Source organism: Primulina eburnea, chromosome 1 (assembly GCF_022965805.1).
Source record: "Primulina eburnea isolate SZY01 chromosome 1, ASM2296580v1, whole genome shotgun sequence".
Classification (NCBI taxonomy): Eukaryota; Viridiplantae; Streptophyta; class Magnoliopsida; order Lamiales; family Gesneriaceae; genus Primulina; species Primulina eburnea.
Genome location: NC_133101.1, coordinates 52,117,680 through 52,145,415, shown reverse-complemented (window position 1 = coordinate 52,145,415; position 27,736 = coordinate 52,117,680). Strand labels below are relative to the sequence as shown.

General features: G+C 36.6%; 4 protein-coding genes, 1 long non-coding RNA gene and 1 other non-coding gene across 12 annotated transcripts; 3 read left to right on the top strand and 3 right to left on the bottom strand.

Moving 5' to 3' along the window:
* On the bottom strand, positions 1-8,085 carry LOC140812404 (uncharacterized). The gene is made up of 3 exons (XR_012113654.1): positions 8,012-8,085; positions 6,824-6,878; positions 1-259 (listed from the first exon to the last, which is right to left on the bottom strand). It is a non-coding gene; the product is annotated as an uncharacterized lncRNA (long non-coding RNA).
* Positions 8,086-10,138: 2,053 nt separating this feature from the next.
* LOC140830699 (uncharacterized) lies at positions 10,139-12,299 on the top strand. Of its 5 annotated transcripts, none has more exons than XM_073194163.1 (2): positions 10,139-11,075; positions 11,834-12,299. In XM_073194163.1, the coding sequence occupies exon 1, from the start codon at positions 10,207-10,209 to the stop codon at positions 11,071-11,073; it is 867 nt and encodes a 288-aa protein (XP_073050264.1). In that variant the 5' UTR covers positions 10,139-10,206; the 3' UTR covers positions 11,074-11,075; positions 11,834-12,299. The 5 variants fall into 5 exon arrangements, with proteins under 5 accessions (XP_073050264.1, XP_073050258.1, XP_073050248.1 ...); XM_073194157.1 differs by having other exon boundaries at positions 11,826-12,299; XM_073194147.1 differs by having other exon boundaries at positions 10,139-11,096.
* Positions 12,300-14,813: 2,514 nt separating this feature from the next.
* Positions 14,814-14,886, top strand: TRNAA-AGC (transfer RNA alanine (anticodon AGC)). The gene has a single exon. It is a non-coding gene; the product is annotated as a tRNA-Ala (tRNA).
* A 78-nt stretch (positions 14,887-14,964) lies between these two features.
* LOC140830689 (putative E3 ubiquitin-protein ligase LIN) lies at positions 14,965-16,855 on the top strand. Its single transcript, XM_073194121.1, has 2 exons — positions 14,965-16,043; positions 16,148-16,855. The coding sequence occupies exons 1-2, from the start codon at positions 15,605-15,607 to the stop codon at positions 16,264-16,266; spliced, it is 558 nt and encodes a 185-aa protein (XP_073050222.1). The 5' UTR covers positions 14,965-15,604; the 3' UTR covers positions 16,267-16,855.
* LOC140830679 (delta(12)-acyl-lipid-desaturase-like) lies at positions 16,607-18,855 on the bottom strand. The gene is made up of 2 exons (XM_073194111.1): positions 18,621-18,855; positions 16,607-18,019 (listed from the first exon to the last, which is right to left on the bottom strand). The coding sequence occupies exon 2, from the start codon at positions 17,984-17,986 to the stop codon at positions 16,832-16,834; it is 1,155 nt and encodes a 384-aa protein (XP_073050212.1). The 5' UTR covers positions 17,987-18,019; positions 18,621-18,855; the 3' UTR covers positions 16,607-16,831.
* Positions 18,856-22,837: 3,982 nt separating this feature from the next.
* Positions 22,838-27,429, bottom strand: LOC140830662 (nucleolar complex-associated protein 2). Of its 3 annotated transcripts, none has more exons than XM_073194083.1 (11): positions 27,295-27,429; positions 27,035-27,120; positions 26,560-26,631; positions 25,929-26,474; positions 24,966-25,361; positions 24,490-24,819; positions 24,204-24,410; positions 23,966-24,052; positions 23,741-23,835; positions 23,539-23,655; positions 22,838-23,229 (listed from the first exon to the last, which is right to left on the bottom strand). In XM_073194083.1, exons 2-11 carry the CDS (start codon positions 27,089-27,091, stop codon positions 22,956-22,958), a joined length of 2,181 nt encoding a protein of 726 aa, XP_073050184.1. In that variant the 5' UTR covers positions 27,092-27,120; positions 27,295-27,429; the 3' UTR covers positions 22,838-22,955. The 3 variants fall into 3 exon arrangements, with proteins under 3 accessions (XP_073050184.1, XP_073050201.1, XP_073050193.1); XM_073194100.1 differs by having other exon boundaries at positions 27,035-27,097; positions 27,295-27,426; XM_073194092.1 differs by having other exon boundaries at positions 27,035-27,104; positions 27,295-27,414.
* Between the last annotated feature and the right edge of the window lie 307 nt (positions 27,430-27,736).

The window sequence follows — 27,736 nt, the reverse complement described above, 5'->3', positions numbered from 1 at the left end:
AGGATGGGACCGGGGATGGCGGCGGGGATATAAATCGGGGGCGGGGATGGGGATGGAAAACCTGCCCCCACCCATTTCCATCCCTAATCCTGGCAAAACATCGAAATGTAAAAACGATAGTGTATGAAAATATTCATGTTCGTTCCTAACTCGTAAACATAAATGCGCGGAAAAAGTATGGTCATCGAGTTAGCGTACGCACATCCACCTCTGCCTACTCAGTTTTTGGCACCTCCAGTCTCCTCGTCAATATGCTCACCTGCATCATTCTCGCCTAGTGAGTCTAAAGACTCAACACATCTGAATCGTTATAACAAGTACATATACATAATATGCAATAGAGAAAAGTATTGTACTTAAAATAAACTTCATGATCTTAAAAGTATGAACTTAAACATATCGTGTCAAAGCATAACGTGTCCAAAACATGTCTCATCATATCAACGTATACGTGTTCATTTTCTCTATTTGAATTCAGATCATTAGTTGTGACTTTCGTATCATCATATTAGTCAATGGATCCATTTATGTATAATTGTGGTACCCGACGGCGGGGACATCAGCGAAAGTATTACATATCTACTGAGAATTGGCCTTAAATATCATCATATTAGTCACAACCAAATCTCTTCCTCCAAAAACATGTCATCATATTCATCACTTATAAAAAAAATCATGTATATACGTAAATTTTCTTAAAATCAAGCATGCAACGTATTTTTTGTATTTCCATAAAAAGTCATGTTTGTGATAACATAAACATTTAAAACATGTCAAAATGTGATCAGGATGCTGCCAGGACTACTAACTCGACCTAAGTTTAAAATGATCATTTTGCCCCTGGAAACCCTAATTGATTATTTTACCACTGGACCTCAAAATTTCGACCCGAAACCAACCAAACACCTGAAAACATATTTATAATCATTTCTTAGACGTAAACTCGAGCCCGTTTCATAACTCATACGACTTGTTTTAAAACTTGGACGGTGGTCCCGATTTTAACCCGAATTAGCCCGAAACTCAACCAATTTTTCCCAACTTAAACCATGACTCGAACCTACATGACCATCACTTAAACCACGCATTTCAGATCGACTAGGACCCTCGGGAAAGACCGACCAGCTGCTGGAAACTTTTTCAGCGCACAAGCACGGAAAACCCTAGAGCACTAAACCTTCAAATTATCGATCCTAAACCTAACCAACCCGAACCAACCTTGAACCAACGTCATCTAGGACCAAGATCAAACCGTGGACACCCTACTAGACCAGCCCTAACCATGCGTACAGCACCAAGCTCGAACAAGGCTCGATCTTGCCAAGGAGTGCCACACCTAGCCTTGTTCCCTTCCCGACACCTCTACCCTCACGACCAGCTGTTCACGGCCCCTTCCGAGCCCTTTCACAGACACATTAGGGTCTAGTCCACTGTTGGAGTCAGGCCATGCACAAACCAACCATATCTCCCAATCTAGCCACGGAAAGCCTAGGCTCTCGAATCCAACCCGATCGTCCCTCACCCGAACCGATCAAGTCTTGACTTCAGCACCTTGTCACCTTCACTCTCGACATAAGCAGTTCCCTAACACCACGATTCGGCAGCCCCTTACACAAATAGCAACAAAAATCGTGAGTTACATGCAAGAATATTTCATGACAAAACGATGCAAAAACAATTCGACATAAAATATTTATGCATTCCTCATGCAAACACACACACACACCAGCATAAAATAGTGTGAATGACGAGAAAAGGGATTTATGGCGTGACTTTGCGAATATACGCTCGAAACCTTTGCATAGAACGTGCACCGGAGAGACAATGAGGGGTTTATTTGAAAGCTTTGAGAGAATCTCGTAGGAGGAGCTGATTAATAAATTCAAAAATCTGCTGTTACTGCTGCTGAGGGGAGGAGCAGCCATGAGAAGTGAGGGAGTGTAGGTAGGTTTAGGGTTTTTAAAATGTAGTGTTTAAGTTGCATAATTATGCACTAACAGGCCTTTAATAAAAATTAAAGGGGTTAAAATGATTTTAGGCCCATTTAGAAATAAAATAAACTCATCAAGCCCGATAACACTCCCGAAAAATATTTCGTTTAGGTACGTTTTTGAATATATTGCCCGAACTCTCAAAAAATCCTCTGACTCGCTAAAATTTGCGTACCGGTTAAAAATATGACCCGACGAGTAAAAATATCCAACCAAGACCCATTTTTTAAAATCACACTTAATTACACCATATATTAAATAATTAAAAATAAATAATTATTTAATAAAAATATATTTTCCTAAATATCACTGGTCTTCATTCCTCGTTCGAGCGCGAAATACAACTTAAAGCCCTAATGCATGAAAATTTAAATAAACCATGACCTAAACCACATATCCATGCAATAATCATGCAATAAAATAATTAAAAACACATATTTTAGTAAAACCCTAGATTGCATGCAGTCAGGTTACGTAGCTCGAATTTCTTAGACCTCACACCTTTTCTAGTCCAAAGTGTCTTCTTCTGCTTCACTGGCCGGGATTTTTGACATGTGTTTAATTTGTGTTCCACCACCCGGGCCGAGATCCCAGTTAACTCGGTGGGGGACCAGGAGAATATATATCCACATTTTTCCGCAGACAAATTATTAATTGAGCTCGGGTGGATGACTCTAGATCCCAGGCAATTTTGGTGCTTTCCCGGGGATTTCCGAGAGTAAGGTAAATTTTTCTTGTAGTCTTCACTTCTACGGAAAGCACTTCTCCTCCACTTCCTACCATGTCTCCATTCTCACCCCTTCTCGCCCTCTTCTTCTCTACTTTAACAATTTCAGCGAAACATCTTCTTGAAGAGATTTGTTCTCTCCGGACTTCTCCCACTTTTCTTTTTATAGGAAACTTGAATTTTTTATGGTAAATCAAGGCAACAGCATTAAAAGCATTCATGGCGGCCTTCCCAATATGATGTTGTATGAGGAGGGTGTGCTGAACACCTTGAAGGAGGTCATTACTGATTTCCTCAAATCTCCTGACCCTATGGTCCAGGGGAGCACAATCTCTCTCGGGGATGGACTGTATGTCCTACAAATCCAAATAGAGCAGTCTCCACAGGCTCGAGTTGATAATCTTTCAAATCCATTTGGTCCACATTGACGGAACTGTCCGAGTCCACAAACACTAGCTTTATCTCATAATTGGAAATCTTGGCTCAGATGACCAAGGCGTCATTGTGAGGTAGGATGACTCTTTATAAATCTTGGGGCCCGAAATTGATAGTTTGGTTTTCTTCTCCTCACTATTCACATTCAAAACTTTCCGCTGACTCCAAGCTTTCTGGATCCGGTTGGAATCTCCATCAGTAGACCTTCCAGAGATCATTTTCATTATTTCCAAGGAGGGGGGTTTTCCCTTCCCGGGCTCTTTTTGATGCGGTGGATCTGGAGTGAATTTCCCGGCATAAGTTCAACATTTGAAGCTCTGGCAGATGGTGTTGGCCCCGGATTTTTGGGGATCCATTGGAGTCTTCTTGCTCTCTTCTATGTTGGATCATCCTCAATAGTATCTGTCTGGGGGCTATTTTTCATCAACTATTTGCACTCGCTTTGTAACGCCCTAGATTTGACGACTGTCCTCACTGTACCAAGACGAGTCTTTCCAGTGTGCTTATGTCCTCACTCACACGCACCCTAGGAAACTTCCCAGGAGGTCACCCATACCAAAATTGCCCCAAGTCAAGCACGCTTAACTTTGGAGTTCTTCTGTGATGAGCTACCGAAAAGAAGATGCACCTTCGTGATATGAGTAGTACCAATCAAATCTTTTAAACCCTCTTCAACTGTACAGTCCATTACATTGAACAGTCTCGGAATCTCTCTCCTTCCGGTGTAAGAACGGTTCATTCATGTTCCCTCCACCTAGAAGCATGCCATGAGCCGCTCATTGTCCGTGCCACCTCATGGCACCGGCGATCACCCCCCGCCCTCTTCGACCTCGGGCCTCACATGTCCACCAGCTTCCGCTTGGTTCGTCCCCGAACCACACCGTACCCGGAGAGGTCGGCTCTGATACCACTTGTAACGCCCTAGATTTGACGACTGTCCTCACTTTACCAAGACGAGTCTTTCCAGCGTGCTTATGTCCTCACTCACACTCACCCTAGGAAACTTCCCAGGAGGTCACCCATCCCAAAATTGCCCCAAGTCAAGCACGCTTAACTTTGGAGTTCTTATGTGATGAGCTACCGAAAAGAAGATGCACCTTCGTGATATGAGTAGTACCAATCAAATCTTTTAAGCTCTCTTCAACTGTACAAGTCCATTACATTGAACAGTCTCGGAATCCCTCTCCTTCCGGTGTAAGAACGGTTCATTCATGTTCCCTCCACCTAGAAGCCTACCAGGAGCCGCTCATTGTCCGTGCCACCTCATGGTACCGGCGATCACCCCCCGACCTCTTCGGCCTCGGGCCTCACACGCTTATATCATGATAACACTTTCGATGAAGTTTACAAAACTTCAGAGCTGGCCTCTGGCTTGGAGAAGGACGGTTGGAGCTAGTTCCCTATTCTCACAAAGGTTCACAGCTTGATCCTTTGATTTCTTCAAGAGGACAAAACTAGATAAACGCCCCAGAGGATTCTCCCTCAGGACCCGTTCCTCTACTCTCCTTAGCTGATTACTTTTTTCTTTCCTAACAACATCTCTCTTCTGTTTCTGAGCTTCCTCCATATTGATGTATTTCTCTGCCCAAGACAGTAAATCTTCGAAATATCTTGGTAGTTTTTTTACCAAGGACCGGAAGATGTCCCCTCCTGAAGCTCCTGGGTGAACGTCGTGGTCTTTGTTTCCAAGGCACATGAAGGTACCTCCGACGCTGCTTTATTGAACTTAAGGATGTAAGCTCTCAATGATTCTTCTATGCTTTGCTTGATCTCAAACAGGCTAAAAGATGTCTTCTTGTACTTTTTGCTACTACTGAAATGATGTAAAAAGACACTTTTGAAGTCTTCGAAAGTTTGTATACACCGAGGATCTAGCTTCTCGAACCACCGTTGAGCTGAATCGACCAACGTAGTTAAGAAAGTTTCACACTTTATTTCATCGCCATAACAATGTAAGATGGCCATGGTTTCAAAACGAGTTAAGTGCTCTTCAGTGTCCGAATTCTCGTCATATTCTCTGATGTTTGCTGATGCCAAGGGCTCATTGACTATAGGAGTGGAGAAAGGACACCCTCTTGGTTGAAATTGGGAAGTCCGAGGAGACATGGTCTGTCCTTCCAACTTCTTCACATTTTGCCTTAAGTCTTCTAGTTCTTCAACCACAGTAATAGCCTTGGAGCCTTCCTAAGAACTTTATTTTTTTTCATCCTTCGCTCCGTCCCGAGAAGGAGACTCTTCTCAGGCCACTTTCTCACGAGGTACCCGACTACTGCTAGGAGGTATCTTTTCTGCCATGGCCTTCTGAACAGTCGTTGCTATCCATTGAGTTAATTGTTATGGATTGATCATAAAATTTTCCTGGGTGGATTTCATTTGGAAACCTCTGAGTCTGAGGATTCACTTCTAGAAGTGTCTCTCCGGGCACAGTTTCGAATGGAAACCATATCTTCGTCTTAGATCTGATTTCCTACATACGCCGCCAATGATGCAACCAGACGAATTGGTTGTGAGATAGGTGGGCAATTTCACCGGGTCGGATTATTTTCTTTCAGGAAGGGATTCTCCCTAACTTTTGAAATATATGAGCACTTAAAAATAATAGAGATCGTTAGTGGGTGTCGAAGAGTTTTCCGGCATAGCCACTTTGACGCTCAAGTCAGCCAGGTGCCTTTCCAAGAGAGTGAATATTTCTTAGCAAGAAAACATATATCTGAATGCATTAATATCAAGCAAACCTGATATTTATAGGAGGAAAGTCAACGAATATTTTGTTTTCAGTGTCCAACTGCTACTCATGGTGGACGGCTACCCATGCCCTGCTCACTAACATTATTAAATGTGACAATCCATGCTTACTCCGATCGAGTCACATCACTCTTACTTGCGCCAAAAGATCTTCTAATGATGACCAAGTATGGTGCCCCACACCTATGAGCTCAAACATAACGCTTGTATCAGAATGCCCGGGCTCCAACCTCCCGGGATCACAGATGAACTCATTTCCTGCTGGTCATGGGGCAAGGCTGCTCCACTCTCCGGTATACCGACATTTTTTTGGTATACCGAACTTAAATCTAAAAAAATAATAATAATAAAAAATTATTTTCGGTATTTCGGTATATACCGAAATACCGAAAAAAAATTATTTCATACCGATACCGATACCGAAAAGTTCAGTACGGTATGATACCGTACCGAAATTTTCGGTATACCGATTTTTTCGGTAAGTTCGGTATTTTTTTCGGCACGGTTTTTCGGTATTTCGGTATTTCGGTATTTTTTCCCACCCCTAATCAGACCTTTTTCATTGCAGACATGGCCTTGACCACTGACTTAATAGCATATGATTATTCACTGCAAAAGTTAGAAATGACGTCCATGTCATAGGGAAAACAAAAAATATCATAATCGCACATCAAGCAAAAGTGTGTCCCTAACATTTTTAACAAGAAACAATCAGCATTTTTCATTACAAAAGCGTCGTAATCATAGCATTTGAATTACGTTTTATAAGCTCCTTAATAAAAATAAACCAGAATCCCAGATACATTTTATCCCAAGAAAATATAAATTTACATTAAATTTCACTCAGAATACACAATTATTAACATGCTTTGGGATTTAAGGCACAGTAAAGAGAGAAGAACAAATGCAAGATCTCTTATCAGACCTTTTTCATTGCAGGCATGGCCTTGACCACTGACTTAATAGCAGATGATTATTCTCTGCAAAAGTTAGAAATGGTGTTCATGTCAAAGGGAAAACAAAAGGTGTCATAATGGCACATCAAGCAAAAGAGTGTCCCTCTTAACATAACAACAAACAATTAGCATTTTCATTACAAAAGCGTCGCAATCATAGCATTTGACTTACATAGCTTTTGAATTAAGTTTTATAAGCTGCTTAACAAAAATAACCAGATACATTTTATCTCAAGAAAATATAAATTTACATTAAATTTCACTCAGAATACACAATTATTGTGCATTGGGATTTAAGGTACAGTATAATGTGTGCTTTATGCCCAAGGTGCAGCACCTTTGTCATGTTTCTTGGCCCAAAGGTTAAGCCTTGTTCTGCCTTTAGCCTAGGCACATACCTTGTAGGCTTTTAATAACTATATTTAGGATCAAGTAGATAGAGTGTTTAACAAATATTCTAATAGATCAATGGATTCGCATACCATCTTGACAGTGAACAACACAAGAAGCAATCCCACAAACTGAGGGAAGAATCATCCAGATGAATCCTTTAACCATGTACAAAGAATGACTAGTGTCCTACTAATTATGGCACAAATTACCATAAAACCCCATCGTTGATAAAACAAAAGTTTCTTTCATCTCTATCTACACAGACCAGAGACCCTAAAAGTTACAAGGAACGAGATCAAATATCAAGAACGAATAGAAGAAAACACTATTTTCAATCACATTTCGAATTAACACACTCTAAAAGGGATAATTACCCGCTAAAAAATATGGGAAAAAATTAATCAAATTCTGAATTTACGCCAAATCACTAAAATATCGTGATAAACTTGAAAATCTCCACACACAATTTAGGGGCTGGACTCTGGAGGTTTAAATCTTTAGCCAATGCCATTGAAGAAAATGCGGAAAGAGAACCGAGAAAATAAGAATGTACTGAAACAATTTTGACAAAGAAACCTCAAAGAAACCTTCTCGATCTCATTCAAAAATAGTCCATTGAGGCTTCGGCAGAAACTGTAGGGTTTAGGGTTTAAACTTGGGTGAAAGCCGTCACAGCAAGTGAATTGAGAAACCCAAAAAAGTAGAAAAAAGATAGACTAGAATCAAATACGAGAAGCAGGGAGAAAGTAAAATTTCCGACTCACAGTGGCGAGGCGAGATGGCGGCGGCGAGTTTTCGGAACTTGCTGGGCGTGGGAGGATGGAGAGAGTGAACGGTTATTCACTTATTTGAATTTGATAATAGGAGATGTAGAATAACGGTCTCTTGTCATGCCATGGAGAATTTGTTATAAATATTATAAAAAATAAATACTAATAAAATATACTTGATGCAAGCATCGGGGAAAAAAGGTGTAAAAATTTAAATTTTTTGTTTAAAATAAAAAAAATGTATAGATTGTTTCTTTTATATAGGATTTTGGTTTTTTTATTATTGTGTTTGTTGATAAATTTACGATAATTGATTTCTTTAAAATAACAAAATTAAATCAAATAAGAATAAAATTTGTATTGAATAAAATGATGGACCATGACACCAAAATTTATTAGTATATGAACTTTAAATTCAATAATAAAGTATAGATACGTAGTAAATATACATAATATAGATTAACACGACAAATTTGATATTGATGTAAAAAAATGTAATTACCCAAATTATGAAGATTAGAATAGTGAGATCTTACTAGTTTATAAATGAGTCTAAGTAGTCCGTAAATAAAATTTGAGTGGGTCTCATGTGAGATCGTCTCACGGATCTTAATATGTGAGACGGATCAACCCTACCCATATTCAAAATAAAAAGTAATACTCTTAGCATAAAAAGTAATATTTTTTTATGGATGACCCAAATAAGAGATCCGTCTCACAAATACGACCCGTGAGACCCTCTCACACAAATTTTTGTCATAAAATTTTTTATAATTGTCATCTACGTAACAAACAAATGTTGAATGAGTACGGAGTTGTCATCGTAAATACTCTAACGTTTTAAGCCAGAAAACAACTCGACTCTATTATCTGAAAGACAGACGTCTTAAGTACAAAAATATAACATACCTGACATATAAGATTTTTGGGGAGATATTTGGGTTTGAACCCAAATGATAAATATGAATAATTAATGAACTTAATGGGCCAATTTAATTAGGCCATTGAACCCAAATGATAAAAATAAATATTATCAATTAATGATAATAAACATAATAATTTATATTATATATACTTATATACTATATTATTAATATTAAAAAGATTTAGAAAGTGTTTATAAGATTTATTTTAAGTGTTATAATCTTTTAATATGATTTCAAACATTTCAATGGTTAAAAAGTATTATAAAAAATATTTTTAAAGTTTAAAATTTTAATAATCTCTCTTTTTTCTAAAGATATTTAACATCAAAAAAATTAATATATATATATATATATATATATATATATGTGTGTGTTAAAAGTAAAAATTTACGATAAAAAGTGAAAATCAGAAACTCACAAAATATATTAAACTAGACACTTTTATAAAATTTTCTCCACTCACTTGTGTTTTTCTTCACAAATTCAGAGACATATTTATAGAATTTGTTTGAAATAATCCAAAAATAAATACATCAATATATACATAATCACAAACTAATTTTCAATATTTACTATTCTTATTTTCAACACTCAATATCTTATTTTTTAACAATATATAATAATTTTAAACATTGTTATATAGTTAATTTTTATAATTGGTGTAGAAGTTTGTAGATTAGAATAGGATCCAAAATCGATCGACTTCCAGATTGACAGGAGAGGGGCTATATGTTCTTTGAAAGTGACTATTTTATTTGTTTCATTAGGTAAATTTAATTTGGTTCATATTATTAATTTAGTATATTAATTATTATAAATTATTTAATCGATATGTAATCCAGTTAAAAAATTATTTTTAAACATTACCATAATCGTTGAATTCAACTAAATACATATTTTTGTTTTTCAAGATTGTTGAATTTATTAAAAACTATTTTAAAAATGATAAAATTATTTAGACTTGAGAAAATATTTTTGAAAAAATATCTATCAAATTTTAGAGTGGATTTCATGTGAGACCGTCTCACGAATCCTAATCTATGATACAGGTCAATCATACTCATATTTTATCATATTTTGATAATTTTTTACATTTTTGTAATATTTAATTTAAAACCCATATTATACACACACATATATATTTACTTAATTTAATTGAATTTAATTTAATAATTGGATTGTTGACATTTATGTGTGTCCCTGCAGCATGAAAAGATAGGAAAAAAGACCAAAACACAACATATTTGTCCCTCTTACACCACCATGTCAACATCGACGGAGCCCGCCACCCATCACCACCCTTTCTCCACCACCGCCTCCGCCGGGACTAATCGCCGCTCGTACAGGTGCTACAACTGCAGCCACTCATTCCACATATCCCCCGCTGGTGCGACAAACTCTCTTTCTCCGTCATCCTTCCGCTGCCCTCGGTGCCATCACCGCCACCTCCTCCCACACCACACGATCTCTCCATCGCCGCCGATTGCACCACCCCCGCCACCTACACCTCCTCCACTGCGTCCTCCGATGAATTCGAATCACACGCCTGGCTCAAACGTCTCACCTTACTACACCTCTGATGACTCAGACTCCGATTATGATTATGATTCCGATAGTTCGCTGCTCTCCTTTACCTCCTCGAATTTTTACACATCTACACCGGCTTTGAGATCCTTCGTCAATTCCCTTCCGATGAAAGTATTCCTCCCAAATACAACTGCGTCCCTTCAATCTTGCTCAATTTGTTTGGAAGATTTCGAGATCAATCCGAACACCGATACACCAGTTAATGAATTACCTTGCGAGCATTACTTTCACAAGGATTGCATAGCAGAGTGGCTTAAGCGTCATTATACTTGCCCGTTGTGCCGGTTCAAATTACCTATTGAACCCCACCAGGAAGAGCACCCAACCCAATTGGTAGAAGAGCGTGACGCTGTTTTTCCTCTGGATTTGGCTCCTCGAGGGGAACGATTGCAGAGCAGGGCTACGGGGATACGGAGATTTGGTGCAAGTGCTGCAGCAAACTCTGATAGACTGATTTTGAGTTTGAATGTTGGGATAAGAAATGGTTCAGTTTTTGATGTTATGCAGGATGAGGAAGGGGACACTTTGATGATGGATGCTTGATGGTATATTTATTTTGCTATTAGGTATGCTTTAAGCATTTTTTCTTCATGATATTGATGATCCTTGTTGTTTTGCTTCATCCATTCATTACATTTAGTGTATTCTCGGAGTCTCGAAACTTAATGGTACGTGCTAGAAGTTCTTTGATCGTGGCATCCCTTGCATATTGAGAATTTATTTGCTGTGCATTTAGATTTGAATGCTTAGTGTTGCTTTTGTGAAACATGGTTTTGTGATTGTTGAAATCTTAGTGACGGCTAATCGGAGCACGGTATCATCAATTTTGGTGCTTAAAGCCTGACATATTGTGTTCAGATTTTGATCTGCTGGTTCTATTGGTGTTCTATTCTAATCATAATCTGGTCCATTGCATCTTGACTCGGTATCTCCGTACTTGCATTTTATTTTTCTGGATTCATGCCTCGTTTTTATCAGCTCTCTCGCTTACTGGTTCTTTGTTATATCACACTTAGTGGTTCCCTCCCCTGGTATCCTGTAAGAATCTTCTCAGATGCCTTAAAAAGTGTCAACAACTGTTTTCTTGGCATCATCAATGGCCTGGCATGATCACTTGCTAAATGCCTCCGGTCTCTTGGCTACCATATCATGTGAACTGTAGCACAATCAATTTTTAGTGGCATTTTTGGTTATCAGTATCTCTGATTTCACGACCTTCATGAAACTTTCCTCGTTTATGAACCAAAGCGTATTTTAGTTGACATTGATGAAACTGACGGTACTCTGGTTGTTAGATATGCAGCTTGATGTATAAGTTATTCTTCCACCAATCTTCAAGTCGCTTTGTCCTAGAACCATACAAAACTGGACCATGTGGATGAAACTGTCCTTCATTGTGATTCAGTGCAAAGCATGTACATTATTCTACAAGAGTTTTTTGCAGCCAGTTGTTGATGTGAAATTTGAAAGAATGAAGACTTCTGCAGAACTGGTTATTTTCTTCTATTTGTCAAGTGTAATGGTTAGAAAGGTTTCTTATGATAGAGTTTTGTGGAAAAAAAGAGTAAAGAAACCAAATATGTTTGAAAAAGATAAGGGTCGGACCTGATTAAGGGCTCAAGGACCTGCAGTTGGCAACTGAAAGATTTTTCTTTCTTCTCTTTTATAGTAAAAAAAGATACCTGTTTTGTGGCCAAATTTGCATTATTTTTTGCTGTTGATTAGCCATGATGTACACTATTTTATAGTTATGAAGTTTCGCTTCAACATTCTGTAACTGGATAGTTTTTTAGATTCCTGCTATACATATAATTATGTAATAAAAGCAAAAAAATGGTGAGAGTATGGATTGTTTATGAAATGTGAGGGGTAATCACAAACTCGATTTCTCTGCGATGTGAGGGTTAATCACAAACTCGATTTCTCTGCGTTCAAAACGTCTGGAATGTGTTTTTATATAAAATATGAGGTTTGAACCCGTGGATTCGAAAATTACCCAGTATAAATTCATAAAAACAATCAAATGAATTTGAAATCTATCGTTTTTAAAACCGTTCAATCTCGGTGCACCTGAGGTTGTGTTTAGATAAGAAGATTTGATTTGATTAAGAATTTCAAAGATAGAATCTGAAATGAACTTTATTTTGAACGTATTTAAAAAATAATCACAATTATCATTGTATCCATATCATTTAATAATTGATGAATTTGAAATTCACTCGTAGATTCATTCAAACAATTAAATGAACCATAACTTCAAATCTTTACGTCCAAATGCAACTTAGAAATTTATATAGTGGGATGAAATGAACCCACACTCTCAACTTGGAGAATTTGTGGGTATGTTTTTGGATGATTCAATAATTAAAAGGAGATTGGTCAAAAAACAGGATTATTTTTAAAACCTTTGGATCCGATGCCATAATATTCGGTTGTCAGTTGAGTGAAGCTTATAAACTGAAACTTATGCTATACCTCAATTTATTTGGAAAATTTATATATTGATTGTAGAGGGACGAAAATTCATGATTTTGTTGATATATCTTTGTATTTATATGGTGAGTTACATTTGAACATATAACTTAATATTAATGACACGGGTTTTTTCAAATGAAAATCTTGACAAAACGTTGAAAATATAGTACTAATATATAATATTCGAGTACAAAAAATTTCAGATCTAGTACTAATATATGATTTTTAAGTTTTCATCCGGAAAAAATCAATCATTAATACTAATACTTGTTATACACTCAAACATGTATAATGTTAGACAAAAACTTGTGTGAGACGGTGTTACAAGTCGTATTTGTGAGACGAGTCTCTTATTTGGGTCATCTATGAAAAATCATTACTTTTTATGCTAAGAGTATTACTTTTTACTTTGAATATGGGTAGGGTTGACCCGTCTCACGTATTAAGATCCGTGAGACGGTCTCACATGAGACTGAGACCCACTCATAATGTTACTGATATTAATGACTCGTGTATTTTTCGGATGAAAAACAGCATAAAATATTAAAAATGTAATACTAATATATGATATTTCAGCATCATCTCTTTCAAATCTGATATTAATATATGATATTTGATAAAAACAAATAAGTGTAACAATTGTTGATATTAATATATTGTTCTAATTTTATACTCAAAATTTTATTTTGCGTATCATATCTAAAATAGTTATTACTCAAATATCATATAGCAGTTCCAGATTTTCAATATTTTCTTCTGAGTTTCATCCGAAAAATAAATGTGGGCCTAAGAAGTGCACAAAAAGTTTTTGTGTGTGTGATACCCTTGTCCCACATCTAAAAATCAAATATTTAAAAATGAGTTTATAATGGCTTACAATGGACTTCTATAGCAATTTGGGTTAATCATTTTCCTAAAACGAGGACGAATACGAAATACTTGCTATAGGAGCCCATTGTGCAGTCACGCAGTCGCAGGCCCGGGCTCGGGGCGTTTACAGTTGGTATCAGAGCCGACCTCTCTTAGTACGGTGTGGTTCGGGGACGAACCAAGCGGAGCTGGTGGGCATGTGAGGCCCGGGGCCGAAGAGGGCGGGGGGTGATCGCCGGTGCCATAAGTTGCACGGACAATGAGCGGCTCCTGACAGGCTTCTAGGTGGAGGAAACATGAATGAACCGACCCACACGGGAATGAGAGGGATTCCGAGACTGTTCAATGTAATGGACTGTACAGTTGAAGAGGGCTTAAAAGATTTGATTGATACTACTCATATCACGAAGGTGCATCTTCTTTTCGGTAGCTCATCACATAAGAACTCTAAAGTTAAGCGTGCTTGACTTAGGGCAATTTTGGGATGGGTGACCTCCTGGAAAGTTTCCTAGAGTGTGTGTGAGTGAGGACATAAACATGTGCAAAAAAAAAAAAAAAAATTGGTTTGATAGAACTAAACACAAATACAACTACACTGATAGGGACTTGAAAGCAAGTCTCACTCAGCACAACATCATTATCTTAAAAATATAGCATAACTAATAATTTTCTTACGTTACATTCAACAATCATTATTCAATAAAATCATATTAGAATTAACATTTTTTTAATATATATATGTGTGTGAATTTCCTATATACATTCAGATCGAATATCGAATTCTCCAACGAATTTGAAGGAAATTTTTATCCGAACCACATGGAAAAATGGACAAAAGTAAGTGAAAAGAAGGAAGGATCGTTCATTCGTTTGAGGAAAATGAGGAATGTTGTACTGTTTTCCTACAAATAGAGTAAGCCCAAGACTATCACAACAACGGGGATGTAGCTCAGATGGTAGAGCGCTCGCTTAGCATGCGAGAGGTACGGGGATCGATACCCCGCATCTCCATATTCCTTTTTTGATTTTTTCCCGATAAATTGGGAAACATTTTTTTTAAAAAAAAATAATCTTTTTTCCCCCAAAACCTTTCCCAGCTTCCCAGCCGGAAGAACCCAAAAAAGAATCGTTCGAGCTTTTAGATTTGAATATGGAAGACACTGACGAACAGTAGAGTCCCCAGCGATTATAATCAACAAATTCGAGCATGAACTGCCGTTTGTAGTTTTTAATTTCGCTCGATCGTTTTTCAAACTTTCATACCATACTTTTTAGTGCTTGTTTTTAATGAAATCCCGAAACGAATACATTCAACCTTTATACGTAGTGCTTGTTCTTGTTTGTCTATCAGTTATGCTCACACCGCATCTTGTTTTATGAATGAAAATCAGCCTCTCCAATGATTGGTATTCGCATGAGTTCAGACTCATGTAGTTGCGAGGAGAATCCTCCTACGTAAGATAAAAATGGATTCACTCTAAGCAGCTGTGCAGTGAGCACGAAACTAACTATTCTTTCGACTTTTATTAAAAAAAAAAGGCTTCCTCTTGGTGGCCAGTGTGCCTATGTTCTTGAATGATTTGTTATGCTGGCTGTTGAATAAGGCTACTGGTGATCTACTTAAATTGTTGATTCATTGGCTCACTTTTATCTTGTAATCTTTGATGCGGGGCATGAGGTGAAAGAGAGATGTTCGGATGAAAGAGATGCTTTATCATCTGGGAAACTCATGACAGAGGATCGGATACTTAAACTTGCTGGATTTCACAATGGTCCTGACTGGGATATTGCTGATGATGAATCTTATGATATATCATTTGATGGAAGGGTTGATTCTCAGATCGAAGACAGCGAAGAAGAAAAGGCGAGGGAGAAGTGGCTAGTGAATTTATCAGCTTCACTGCTTGAGGATGAGAATAAGCCATTCTTGGACACTGTATCCAAGTGTTTGAATTTAGGGAACTCGGATTTGGTCCGAGTGTGTTTGGTAACAAAACTAACAATGGCCTGGTTGAGTTCTTCACTTGGTTCATTGGCAGATACAAAATTTCAACTCTATGCTTTCTCAGCTCTCATCTCTCCGCTCAAAAAATGTATGGAACATGGGGAGCTGGTCGAGCACAAGATTCTTGCTTCATTATGTCTGCTAAATTTCAGTAAATTTCCAGGTCCGCCATTTTCTTGTAGATTCCCATGTTGGATATTTGATACTTTGTTTTCGTCTATTATGATTCAGTATTGGATCCCGAGTTATCTTCTTCTGTGGCTGCAGAATGCAGGATACTGCTGATGAAGATTGCGGAGCAGATTTACAGTTGTGTAGAAAACCTGGAAGAGATCACATGGACGGCCGAGGAACTGTGTAACATAATTCCCGGGAAGAGGAAGTAGTAGTTCTTCACTTGTGTACCGTTTTGGGTCGTGCTTCTTGAAAAAAGATTCAATTTTATGGAAATTTTTAGCCGCCTCGATTAGTTCTTTTAGCATACCCCCTATTGCAATGAGTCAACATCAATGTCTCAATTGTAGTAATGAATCAACATTTATGTTTCAAAAGAATCAACGACCATTATTGAATTTAAGGTTGAAACAAGTACAATATATCACATTCTTGAATGGATTTATGCCAAAACACTACCCTCTCTAACTCGGTGTTTCTTTATAAAAAGTTAAATTTACGGTTAGATTTGGATTAAATTTTCAGGATCGCCTTGGGATGAATCAACATAAATGTCACAAAAGACTCAACCATTAATAACTTTAAGGTTCCAACAAGTAAGTACAAACAAGCTTATCTTGAACTAATAACTCATTGCTTAGGAGAGAACGCACCAACTGAAGGACGTTTTTTATCTGAGGAAACTAAAGCAAGACTTCCTCACTCTCCATTGTAAACACTAAAGACTCGACTCTTACAATACAGATACATAATGCCAAAGACACAGACACGCCGCTTTCAAAACTTGTTTTTGTACCAGAATACGCCCTTGTCCTTGCTATTCTCGTCTGGTTCGACATATACACATTCCGTTGCCTCCCTCCACATAGCCTTGTAAAAGGAGGTTTCGTCGAACTGATAATACTGTTTCAAGATTGGCTTTATGGCTTTTGTGGCCTCCATTGCGTGGTAATGCGGCATAGTCGAGAACAAGTGGTGAGCCACGTGCGTGTCGGTGATGTTGTGGAAAACTTTATTCAGCACACCATAGTCTCTATCAACAGTCGCCAATGCACCCCTCAGCCAGTCCCACTCAGAAGAATCAAAATGAGGCAAGGCCGGATGAGTGTGCTGCAAAAACGTGATCAAGACTAGGAATCCATTGACGATTAGTAAAGGCAAACCATAAACACATATCAACCAAGTTAGCCCTTTCGCCAATGCTACACGATAGAGCACATATGCGGCGGCAAGAACTCCAGCATCGGATAAGTAGATTTGAAGTCGCTCTCTATCGTTGTATATCGGCCCATAGGGATCGTAGTGGCATGCAAAACGACTGTAAGGCCTGCCAGACACATTGAAAGCCAAGTACAAAGGCCAACCGAGAGTGAGGGTGATAAGCAGAGTCGCAACCCGGCCTGGTGGATTGTTCAAGTATTTAGAGTACCATCCCAATTTCGACTTGGGCTTGGGTACGAAGACCTCATCACGTTCCATGGATCCCGTGTTCGAATGGTGGCGACGATGACTGTATTTCCAAGAGAAATAAGGGACCATAAGAGCCGAGTGGAGGACCAATCCAACAGTGTCATCGACCCACTGGTAATCACTGAAAGCATGGTGGCCACACTCATGAGCGATCACCCAAACTCCAGTAGTAACACATCCTTGAACGATCCAATAAACAGACCACGCAACGTAGCGCAGAGATGGTGGGAGGAGGTGGAAGTATGAGGTGGCAATGTAGTAGAAGAGACACACAAAGAAGAGATCAAAAACGACATAGGAAAACGAGCGGACGAGGGATCTTTGGAAGCAGTGGGGTGGGATGGCCTTCTTCAAGTCACCAAGAGTGAAAGGAGGCTTCGAGTAAGGCATTCGTTGGAGGGTGTTGCTCTTCTTTTCTTCATTTTTGCCTGCTGGAACAGACATGCGGCCTCCGGCTCCCATTTTTTTGCACCACCCCTACTTGCTTCAAAGCACCTGCACAGACATATATTAATGTATTTACACAGAAAAATTTACTTTTTTTTTTTTCATTTTTAAAAGGTAATTCTATCATGCTAGTACCGTCCCGTGGCTAGTGGATGCTCTAAAATATTTTTTTTGGCAAGCTGTACTTTTAATATCTTCACTATTTTATTGCCTTTAATTTATGTGGCCATTAAAAAAATCACGTTAAAGATACATTTCAAGAAAGGTTTGAAGCACATGCAACCCCTGAAAGTTGAGGCAATCCATCAGGAAAATGCTTACTTTACACTAATCGATGGCACCCCATCTCAAAAATACACCAAAACTACAAATTTTTTAAAGGAAAATCATCATTTTCGTATCAGATTTCCCCAAGGATTCAGCACGCAGACTAAAATAAAGCTAACTAACAATCACCATATAAACACAAGAATCCAGAGCACTACGCCAACGCCACAAAACTGTGACCCCAAAAACAAAATTAATTCTTTAGAAAGATTACATAACATATTCCACAGATCTATCGATTATAAGCTAACGCAGACATTCACAGAGGAAAAAAACAAGGACATGAAAACGCATAATGTAGATCGAGAAAAACAGAGAATACCTGAAAGATTAATTGAAAGCACTTCCGGGGGAGAAGCGCTTTCCTTTTCTGCCCAAATTTCACTGAAAAAACAGGCGCTACTTTTCTGCTGAAATTGATGATAAACAAGAACAAGACGTGGAGCAGTGGTTTCCAACAAGAAAGAGGTGTCTTAAATAAACAACTGTCTACTGAAACGACGACACATACTTCCAAATTTTACGTGGGCCCCACAAAGATCCCTCCTTCCATGCATGCCTCAACGTAACCGCATCTAATCGGGGGAGAGCTGACGTGTCGAGGGTTCATTGGTTCAGGGACACGCCACCACCGTTGAGTATTTGGGGCGTGTTTGGAATTGCTGACGAATGTAGGGAGTGGAAGTAAAACGAGTTGGCTTTTTGATTGGATCCCTTTTTTATTTTTTGGCCTAACTTTAATTTTCTATGTATTATAATAATATTTATTGATAGACAAAAACTTGTGTAAGACGATTTCACGGGTCGTATTTGTGAGACGAGTCATCCATTAAAAAGTATTACTTTTTATACTAAGCGTATTACTTTTTATTGTGAATAACGGTAAGGTTGACTCGTCTCACAAGTTAAGATCTGTGAGACGGTCTCAAATGAGACTCACTCTTATTGATATGTATGGTGCACATTTTACGCATATATGATTCATTATATTTTTAATAAATGTATATTTTACGTATGTATAATTCGTTTATTTTATAATAAAATATATGATACAATAATAAATTAGATTTTTAAGTTTATTTGCATTATGAGACATCTTGTGAATGAAATTAAATAATGTATGATTGATTTTGCCGATATATTAAGGTCACATTTGGTTCGAAAAATGTGATGATTGAATATCATTAATAAATGAATGATAAAATAATAGAAATAAGTACATGTAATACATAATAATGAATGATAAAATAATAGAAATAAGTATATGTAATACATAATGACTAAGAGATGTGTATTCAATCTTGAAAATTTAATTACTTTTATTGGCTTTTGTAGAGGTATTGACCGTAGAATTTTATAAACTCCATAAAATTTTAGTGGTATCCAAATTAGATTTTTCTAGAGTCTTAAAATTCAAACTTGATTTTTTAGAAATCTATAAAAATCTATAGGTATCCAATATATCCATAGATTTACAATGATTCTAATGTAATTCTTTATGTACAAATCTTAAAACTCTAGATACAACTATAGAAACTCAAAAATTGTCTTATACTCACCCTAAATATTTTGGTAACTTTTAATCTAATAAAATATCTTTTACACTCATATATCTCTCTCCCTCGTTCAAAGACGACGTTTTTGTCCTCTCTAAAAACAAGTCGAGGGATCCTCGAATTTCAGAGGTATGACTGAACTAAGCCAGTGTTTGTTGATTTTCCGAAAAGTAAAGTATCACTAGACGCAGACCTGAGGGTGTTCAAACTTCGGATAAAATCGAAAAAACCGAAAATCCAAACCAAACCGAAAACCGAATTTTATAATTCGGATATAAATGTTAAAACCGAAATTAATTTGGTTCGGTTTCGGATTATAAATGTCAAAACCGAACCGACCGAAAAAACCGAAATTTAATTAAATTAATAATGTTATTTTTATTTTATATTATTTATTGAGATGATATTAGTGAATGAAGAATTATTTTGAATAATACTTAGTTGATTGTTGTTTATATAATTCATTTGTACTTTATATTTAAATATTTTACTAAGAAATATTTTAAAAAATAACATATTATATTTTATAATATATTTATATTATTAATTTAAATAATTGTATCAAAACCGAAATAACCGACCGAAATAACCGAACCATTTCGGTAGAAAACCGAACCGAACCGAACCGAACCGAAGAAAAATGGTTCGGATATCGGATTATATATTTGTAAAACCGAAAACCGAAAAAACCGAAATAAAAAACCGAAAACCGAACCGAACCGACCGATGAACACTCCTACGCAGACCTCAGATATAAAACAAGAACATTATTTTGTGTATTCATGTTGTGGGAACTTTCAATTTCAAAAAAGTTCACAAAAAACACTATAAATAAGCTATGAAACATATTTTTTTTAATTATGGATGTTCAAATATATCTTCTTCATTCTTCGAACATATTTAATAATTAAGATACAAAAAAGTAAATAGTTCGCTCAAAAACTTCTCGCTTTATCTCGTATTATCTCATTATCCTAATCATCATCTTAAAATGAAATCAAAAAATTATAATTGAATTCAAATTAAAAAAAATAATTTTTAACTATAAATAAATTTTATATTCAATGCACATGTCTGTTTCTTGTAAATATAACCAAATCACTATTTTATCCTTAATTTCATTGTAATCACCTCTTTTTAAATCTAGATTTTCAAAAAGTCGAGAATTTTATCATAAATTAATTTTTATTACTCGAGTCCACCTCGTAATTCCCTATTACTAGTCAAATGTTCTAATTTTTGGGATATTTTTATCGAGCTACTACTGAGTTTAATGTCAGAATGTTTTGACAAAATCTTATATGAGACGGTCTAACGGGTCGTATTTTGTGAGACGGATTTCTTATTTGGATCATTCATGAAAAAACATTATTTTTTATGTTAAGAGTGTTAATTTTTATTGTGAATATCGGTAGAGTTGACCTGTCTCACATATAAAGATTCGTGAGACTATCTCACAAGAGACCTACTCGAATATTTTTGCGGGAACATGACATCAATAACTTTACTTTGTAAGACAACCGACAGAATTTAATATCTAGATCATCAAGTATTAGCCAGTTATTCGAGACCCATATCTTATCTAGTCGGGTAATGTAATTTTTTTTTTTTTTTTTTGGCTACATGGAGCTGGAAAAAACTATGCTTGATCGGGCTTGAACCCTATTTTTAAACTTCATCTATTATAGCTGCTGAGGTCTCTTCGAAAACGATAACCAAACGAAGCCTAAAGCTTCATCTATTAGAAATAAAACGTTATTTATTTTCTCTGGGGTATCATTTATTTGTAGGAAGAAAAAAAATACAATTAAAATGTTTTTAGATATAGTTTTTATATTAAAATATTTATCAATTTTTTTTACGTATAATTTCCAAATATTTTATTAATTAAAATTTTAAAAAACACTTAAAATAAATTGTCATAAATCTATACTTCTATGCTATCTTATTAAGTTTGAGACACTTAAAATAATTAATTTTGGTATCATGAACTGTTTTAATAATTATATATATTAATAAAATGTTATAATTTTAATTAAAGTTATATGTAATTCAGCGGATAGAATCGTTGTTTTTTGAGATTTATGTTATAGATTCAATTCTAACTGAGGTTAATTATTTATTCTTTTATTTTTCAATTTATTTTCTAATTTATATATCAAAATTATAGTGTAGTCACTCGCTAATGTGTCGTGCGTTAGTGATAGGGGATAGACAGTGCAGGTGGACGGTTGTTTGATTAATATAATAATAAACAAAAATTGGGTATGACGGTGGAATGACGGAAAAGGGCTTGCATGTGGCTGAAAGAGGTCAAAAGATTTGGCCGGATCACCGAGGCACAAGTGGGGGCGAAGAGGACAAATGGCAAAACGTGACTCTGGACCTCCACACCTCGAATTTCGTGAATCATTAGGGATTTTATTTATTTTAATGTTTTAAAACATTGAATACAATTAATTATATGTATGTGGTTGGAAATCCTATAAAAAGTGCTCATAAAATTAATAAACATATATTTTTCAATTTAATTTAATTAATTTTTTTAGATAACTGTATAGAACAACTTACAAATTTATTAAAAGAAAAAAATATAAGAAACCAAAATCCAATAAAAATAAAATACAAAAAGAAAAACAATTATGTCAAAATCAAAATTTTTATCTATAAAAAATATTATACTCTCACTGCAGAGTACGCAACTTGAAACTATTTTTTTGAGGGCCGTATTTCATTTAACATAATTAAGTTGAGTGGGATGTGATTGGATAAGATAACTATTAAACTAATTTAATTTTAGTTTAATTTTGATTCATCAATTTATGATTGAAATTATGATTAATGAACGGATTATGATTTTGTCATATATTTATAATAAATAATATCATTTTTAGTTTGTATTTATAAAAATATAGACTAAATTAAATACGCCCTTTACCTTAAAAGATGCCCCGCCAGAATTAAAAGTTAAAACACAACCGTGTAGAAATAACTACTTCGAAAGGGAAAAAAAACTACAAAGTAGCATAATATTACAATTTCTGTAATTTCCAAACAAATAATTTTTTGATCAAAATTGGTGGATCATTCAAAAAGAGAAATTAAAGTTTACCCTTTCCCCTCCTCTTCCTCTTATTCGACTTTTTATTACCTACCTTAGTCTCCTCCACAGACATCTCCACCAGTTGCTTCTGTTTCTTGCTCCTCCATTTCGGGGTAGCTGCCTTCAGGGGACTGTCCTCTTCCTCTGCATCGTCCCTAATCGGACTATCTTCATCAGAACTGAGAATAAAATCCTCTACGATATCTTCATCCATGGCTGCGTTGTTCAATGGTTCATCATTCTTCCTCTTAACATGTTTCTGACGCTTATTCCTAGCAACCAAATAATTCGATTAAGACAAGCACTGCACAATGGAAGCTGACAAGCAGTTTGGCTAAGCTCGCATCAGCACATCAGTTCAATCTCTAGCACATATAAGCCAGGCTCCAATACTCATCGACACATGACTTTACTTGTACTTTCCTTAAACTAGTCATATGAACACATGCAGAACAATTTTGCCATGTACAACAAAAAACTCAATCTCGAGTATTAGATCTCGACCAGTGAGATATTTAGTCGAGTTCAACGAAAATCAGACAACCCATTATACCCCCGACATAGAGAGAAAAGGAGAGTACTTGGACTGGGGCTGTGGTGGCAAAAGATCAGTGCCTTCTTCATCATCAGAATCATCTTCTCCATCATCCTCTGCTATCCCGTTTCCAAATTTTGAAGAACGGTCTCCAACAAGCACGCTAGATAAAAGACATCATTTTGTAAAAATCTAGAGAGTTCCAAATTCAGTACGATTATATAAACTAAATGACACATTTTACCTACCTGGTTTCCTTCAAAGAGTCATTTATTTCCTTTGCTCTCTGGCGTAGAGTGGCAACATACTGAGACAGGGGGCTAGTCCCTGAGTTCTTCTCATCCTAGCGTACAGGGGAAAAAAATCAATCAGTATACAATATACGAAAAAGTCAAATAGATTCTATTAATATATCAAATATGCAGAGTGGTAAATAGTTGAGAAGAGGATAAAACTGCCATAGATTTCCTGACCTCAAGGAAAGATTCAACCGCAATTTCATTTGGCGATAATGATGATGTTGTCCGCTTCTTGTTTATAAAATCACAGTTCGCCTCAACCTACGGCATTGAGTAACAGATTAATAGAGTCAAAATAAAAACACTGCATCAAAGATGAAATGCTCTGTGAAGCTTTTCAAGAAATCTTATTTTTTTGACATAATGCAGACTTAAAATTAGCACACACAATCTCAATGATCATATCATAAACCTGACGAATGAGGTGCCTCATTTCCCGACGAAATCTCTCAACCTTCGTGGATTTACAAAAGCTGCGTAACCGAATGCTAGGAATAAAAGAAAACTCCAAAAAAGCAATCGAGTAACTCCACTGAGCAAGATGTTCGGTGAGCTCCTCAACCACAGAAAAAACACAAGCCTCTTGAAAAGCTCGTGTAGATAGGGTGGCTTTGCTTACCTGTTAAAGGACCATTTTAAATTCATGTTAAAGGAAATAAGACACCTGGAAGCATGGGTGAGAACCCTATCGATGATACCTTCAGAATAGAAGAAAAATCAATGGCTTTGCCCACTCCTCCTGTAGGTGGCCTGCGCAATTCTTTGATTTCTAACATGTCCAACAAAAGCAGAGAAACAGGGATGAAAGTACTGGTTGAGGCACTGATTCGGTTGAGCATTCTCACACAACGCAATCTAAGGGGGAAATAACAAGCAGATGGAAGTAAACGAGCAGCCCCCGTAATAATCTGAGTCAATGGATAAGCAAGGGGGATCAAATCAGCTTCCGAGCTATATGCACAAATGACACCAGTCCATAGCTCCAGGCAATTAATGAACTTCCACTGATAAACCTTTCTGAATGCGTCCTGTGATGGGAAAATATAAATTGTATGAAAATGAAGAGTTGAAATTATATTATTAACCTAAATGTAGGCAACGTGATCCCAATGAAACACAAACAAATTCAGATTAATAGTAACAATCATCAGCAGAAGAATATGCAAGACCACACCTTCTTAGTCGTTTTACCAGAAGGTGCTTCTTTCCCCTTCTCTTTTTTGGAACGAGGAGGATCATCCTTCCCCTTCTTTTTATTAGTGTTCTTTTTGGTGGAACCAGAAAGAGCTTCCTTCAAAATCATTGCTAATTGCCGGATGTAAGCAAAGGCGAGTTGGTAAGCAGATGAAATGTCCACCCGAAGAAGTTCAATAAAACAATTGCCAAGAAATTGAATGCGTTGCAATTTTGCTGGATTGACATTATGGCAATTCAAGACATAGGATTTGTACATTCCTCTGATGCACTCGTCTAGGTAGTCAGAACCAAGTCGTATGCAAGAGTCTCTTAAGAATAAAAAGGAAACAACTGGCAGAGCACCGCTTTCCGTACCCCAGAAATGAAGAGCGACCTGAAAATGTTACAGTTTCTGCCTAAAATATGATATTACTGTGCTCAGGAAAACTATAATTAAATCAAATTATTAGAGCTAAATCTCTGCCATCAACTCTAATTGAAATAACAAAATATCTGGCATCTCACATCAGCCCCAATTGTGCTAGCAGTCAAATAAAAATTCTACTGAAATCCATGGCTAAATGCTGCATTGCAGAACACACAGACAATCAACCAAATTAATGACCCTCTGTCTGATTTTTCCGAGATAATACAGAGTATCAGATCATATAGAAAGAACACAAGCACAAGTTTATGTGTTTCACTGTGATGGCCCCAGAGAGAGCCGTGAGGAAGGACTGTGGAGCAACTAGTTGACGACAATGAGGTTTAAACCGATTGAAATCGGTTTCTAATCTCTTTCTGACACCTTCTCTTTTACCTTATGATCATCATTTTGTGCACTTTTCTGGCACATTATGGTATTTATACACTTTTTTAAAAAAAAACTGTAACTATGAAGCACTCTATCATCAAAGACTGAGAAGTATGTATTGGCAAACAAACAGGTGGAAAAGCGTACCTTAATATACTTTCTCGAGAGAGCAGGAAAAGCGGCCAAAAATAAAGAGGAGTATCTAAGACGCTTTAGCATGAATGCTATCATTTCATTGTCAGTCATTTGATTCAAAACATGCAGAGAATTCCCAAGATATGACTTCACCAAATGATTGTAGTTCTTCCAGCGTCTTGTATTCATCAAATCCACAACCATCTCCTTTTTCCCACCAGAAGATGGTAATTTCAACAGATCCCGAAGGATTCCATCCATTTCATTTAAAACAAAAAGCATTACTTTATTAAAAACAGCACTAGACATCATACTAAAGTTTGTTGTTGGGTCATCACCACCATCATCACCATAATGGCAAGCAGAACGAAAAGCTCTCAAAAGCGAGCGAACTGCCCCTAGCTTTGGTCCATCATGAACTGCATTACACCAAGAATCAACCATTGCACTAGTTATCACCTTTTTAAAAGGCTCTTCTTTCTTCTCAAGTTTATCATCCTCATGTTCAACATGATCAACGGCTGTTTCTTCTTCCTCCGCATCAGTTTGGGCATCATCCTAAAATATGGGGGACAAGTTGTAGTGATCTGTAGAATACAACATTTAACTACAAACTATAGGCACACAAAGTTGGCTGACTCACATCAATGTCCTTATCATTAAATTCCAAGAGATCCTTGTCATGTTCTTTCAAGAATTCATAGAAGCCTGGGTCCTGCAGATATGCACCACAGAAAATATAACACCCTAATCATCAAAACATATAAGTCGTCAACAATTATAAACTAAGACTGAAATGTTAAACCATGGGAGAGTTGCTTTACATAGTATCCTAGAAGAGACTATAAATATGACATAAAAGATCTAAAATGTTCCATTAAATTCAAGGTAAAAGACAGAAACATTGAATCGTTACTCTTGGATGGCTAGCTAGAAAACTAGGGAGTGTGAGAAATTCTAAAATTTGAACTTTTGATATTTTGCAGGAAGATACTGCTGCTCGTCGCTTCTATTCTCATTTAAACATCTAAGGTTATGGCCAATTGAATTCGGTAATAAAAAAGTGAACGGAAACAAAAAACTGAAAAAAAATAAGAAAATTAACAAGGGGAAAATACCTTTTCGGGAAGCTTCCGTAGCGTCCCTACATGTTCTTCAGCTTCTTTCTTCCCCATCACCTCCTAATTCCTCAAACCACTGACCTCTATCAGTTTATTGGATGCACAGCCCAAATATGATTAACAATGCAGTTAAATAAAGAAAATGACAATTCTCGAGCCAAATCTTTTTCAAGTATTTGGCAAGACTGGATTTATAAACGAAGAACAGTGGGTCGCGTTTCTGAATCGCAATATGAATGGTGGAAAAAAATTAAGACCTGTATGGAGGCGGCGGAGGACGAGCGGCGGCGGACAGATGAGTTGGAGAGGTGGGCCGTTCTGGGTTTTAAGCGGTCGAGGGTTCTGCAGAATGAGCGAGCTGTGTGAAAGGAATCGGTTTAGAACCCAATTGGTTAAAGAAACTTATGAGTTGAAATTATTATTTTTTAAATAACCTATTTTCCTAAAAAAAATTAAATAAAAAATAAAGTGTTTGATTATAAATTGAGGAAATTGCTCCTAAATCCCTAAACTCAAACTTAACTAGTTCCTAACTCCCTAGCCATCAAAAACTCTTTTTTAACTCCCTAAACCTATAAAATTGACAAAACTACCCTTATTCTCTATTTTTTTTTAATTGATCCTCCGCGCTTCAAAAATGGTATCAGAGCATGGTTAATTTATTTCAAACACGAAAATTTTATTATTACTAGTAATTAA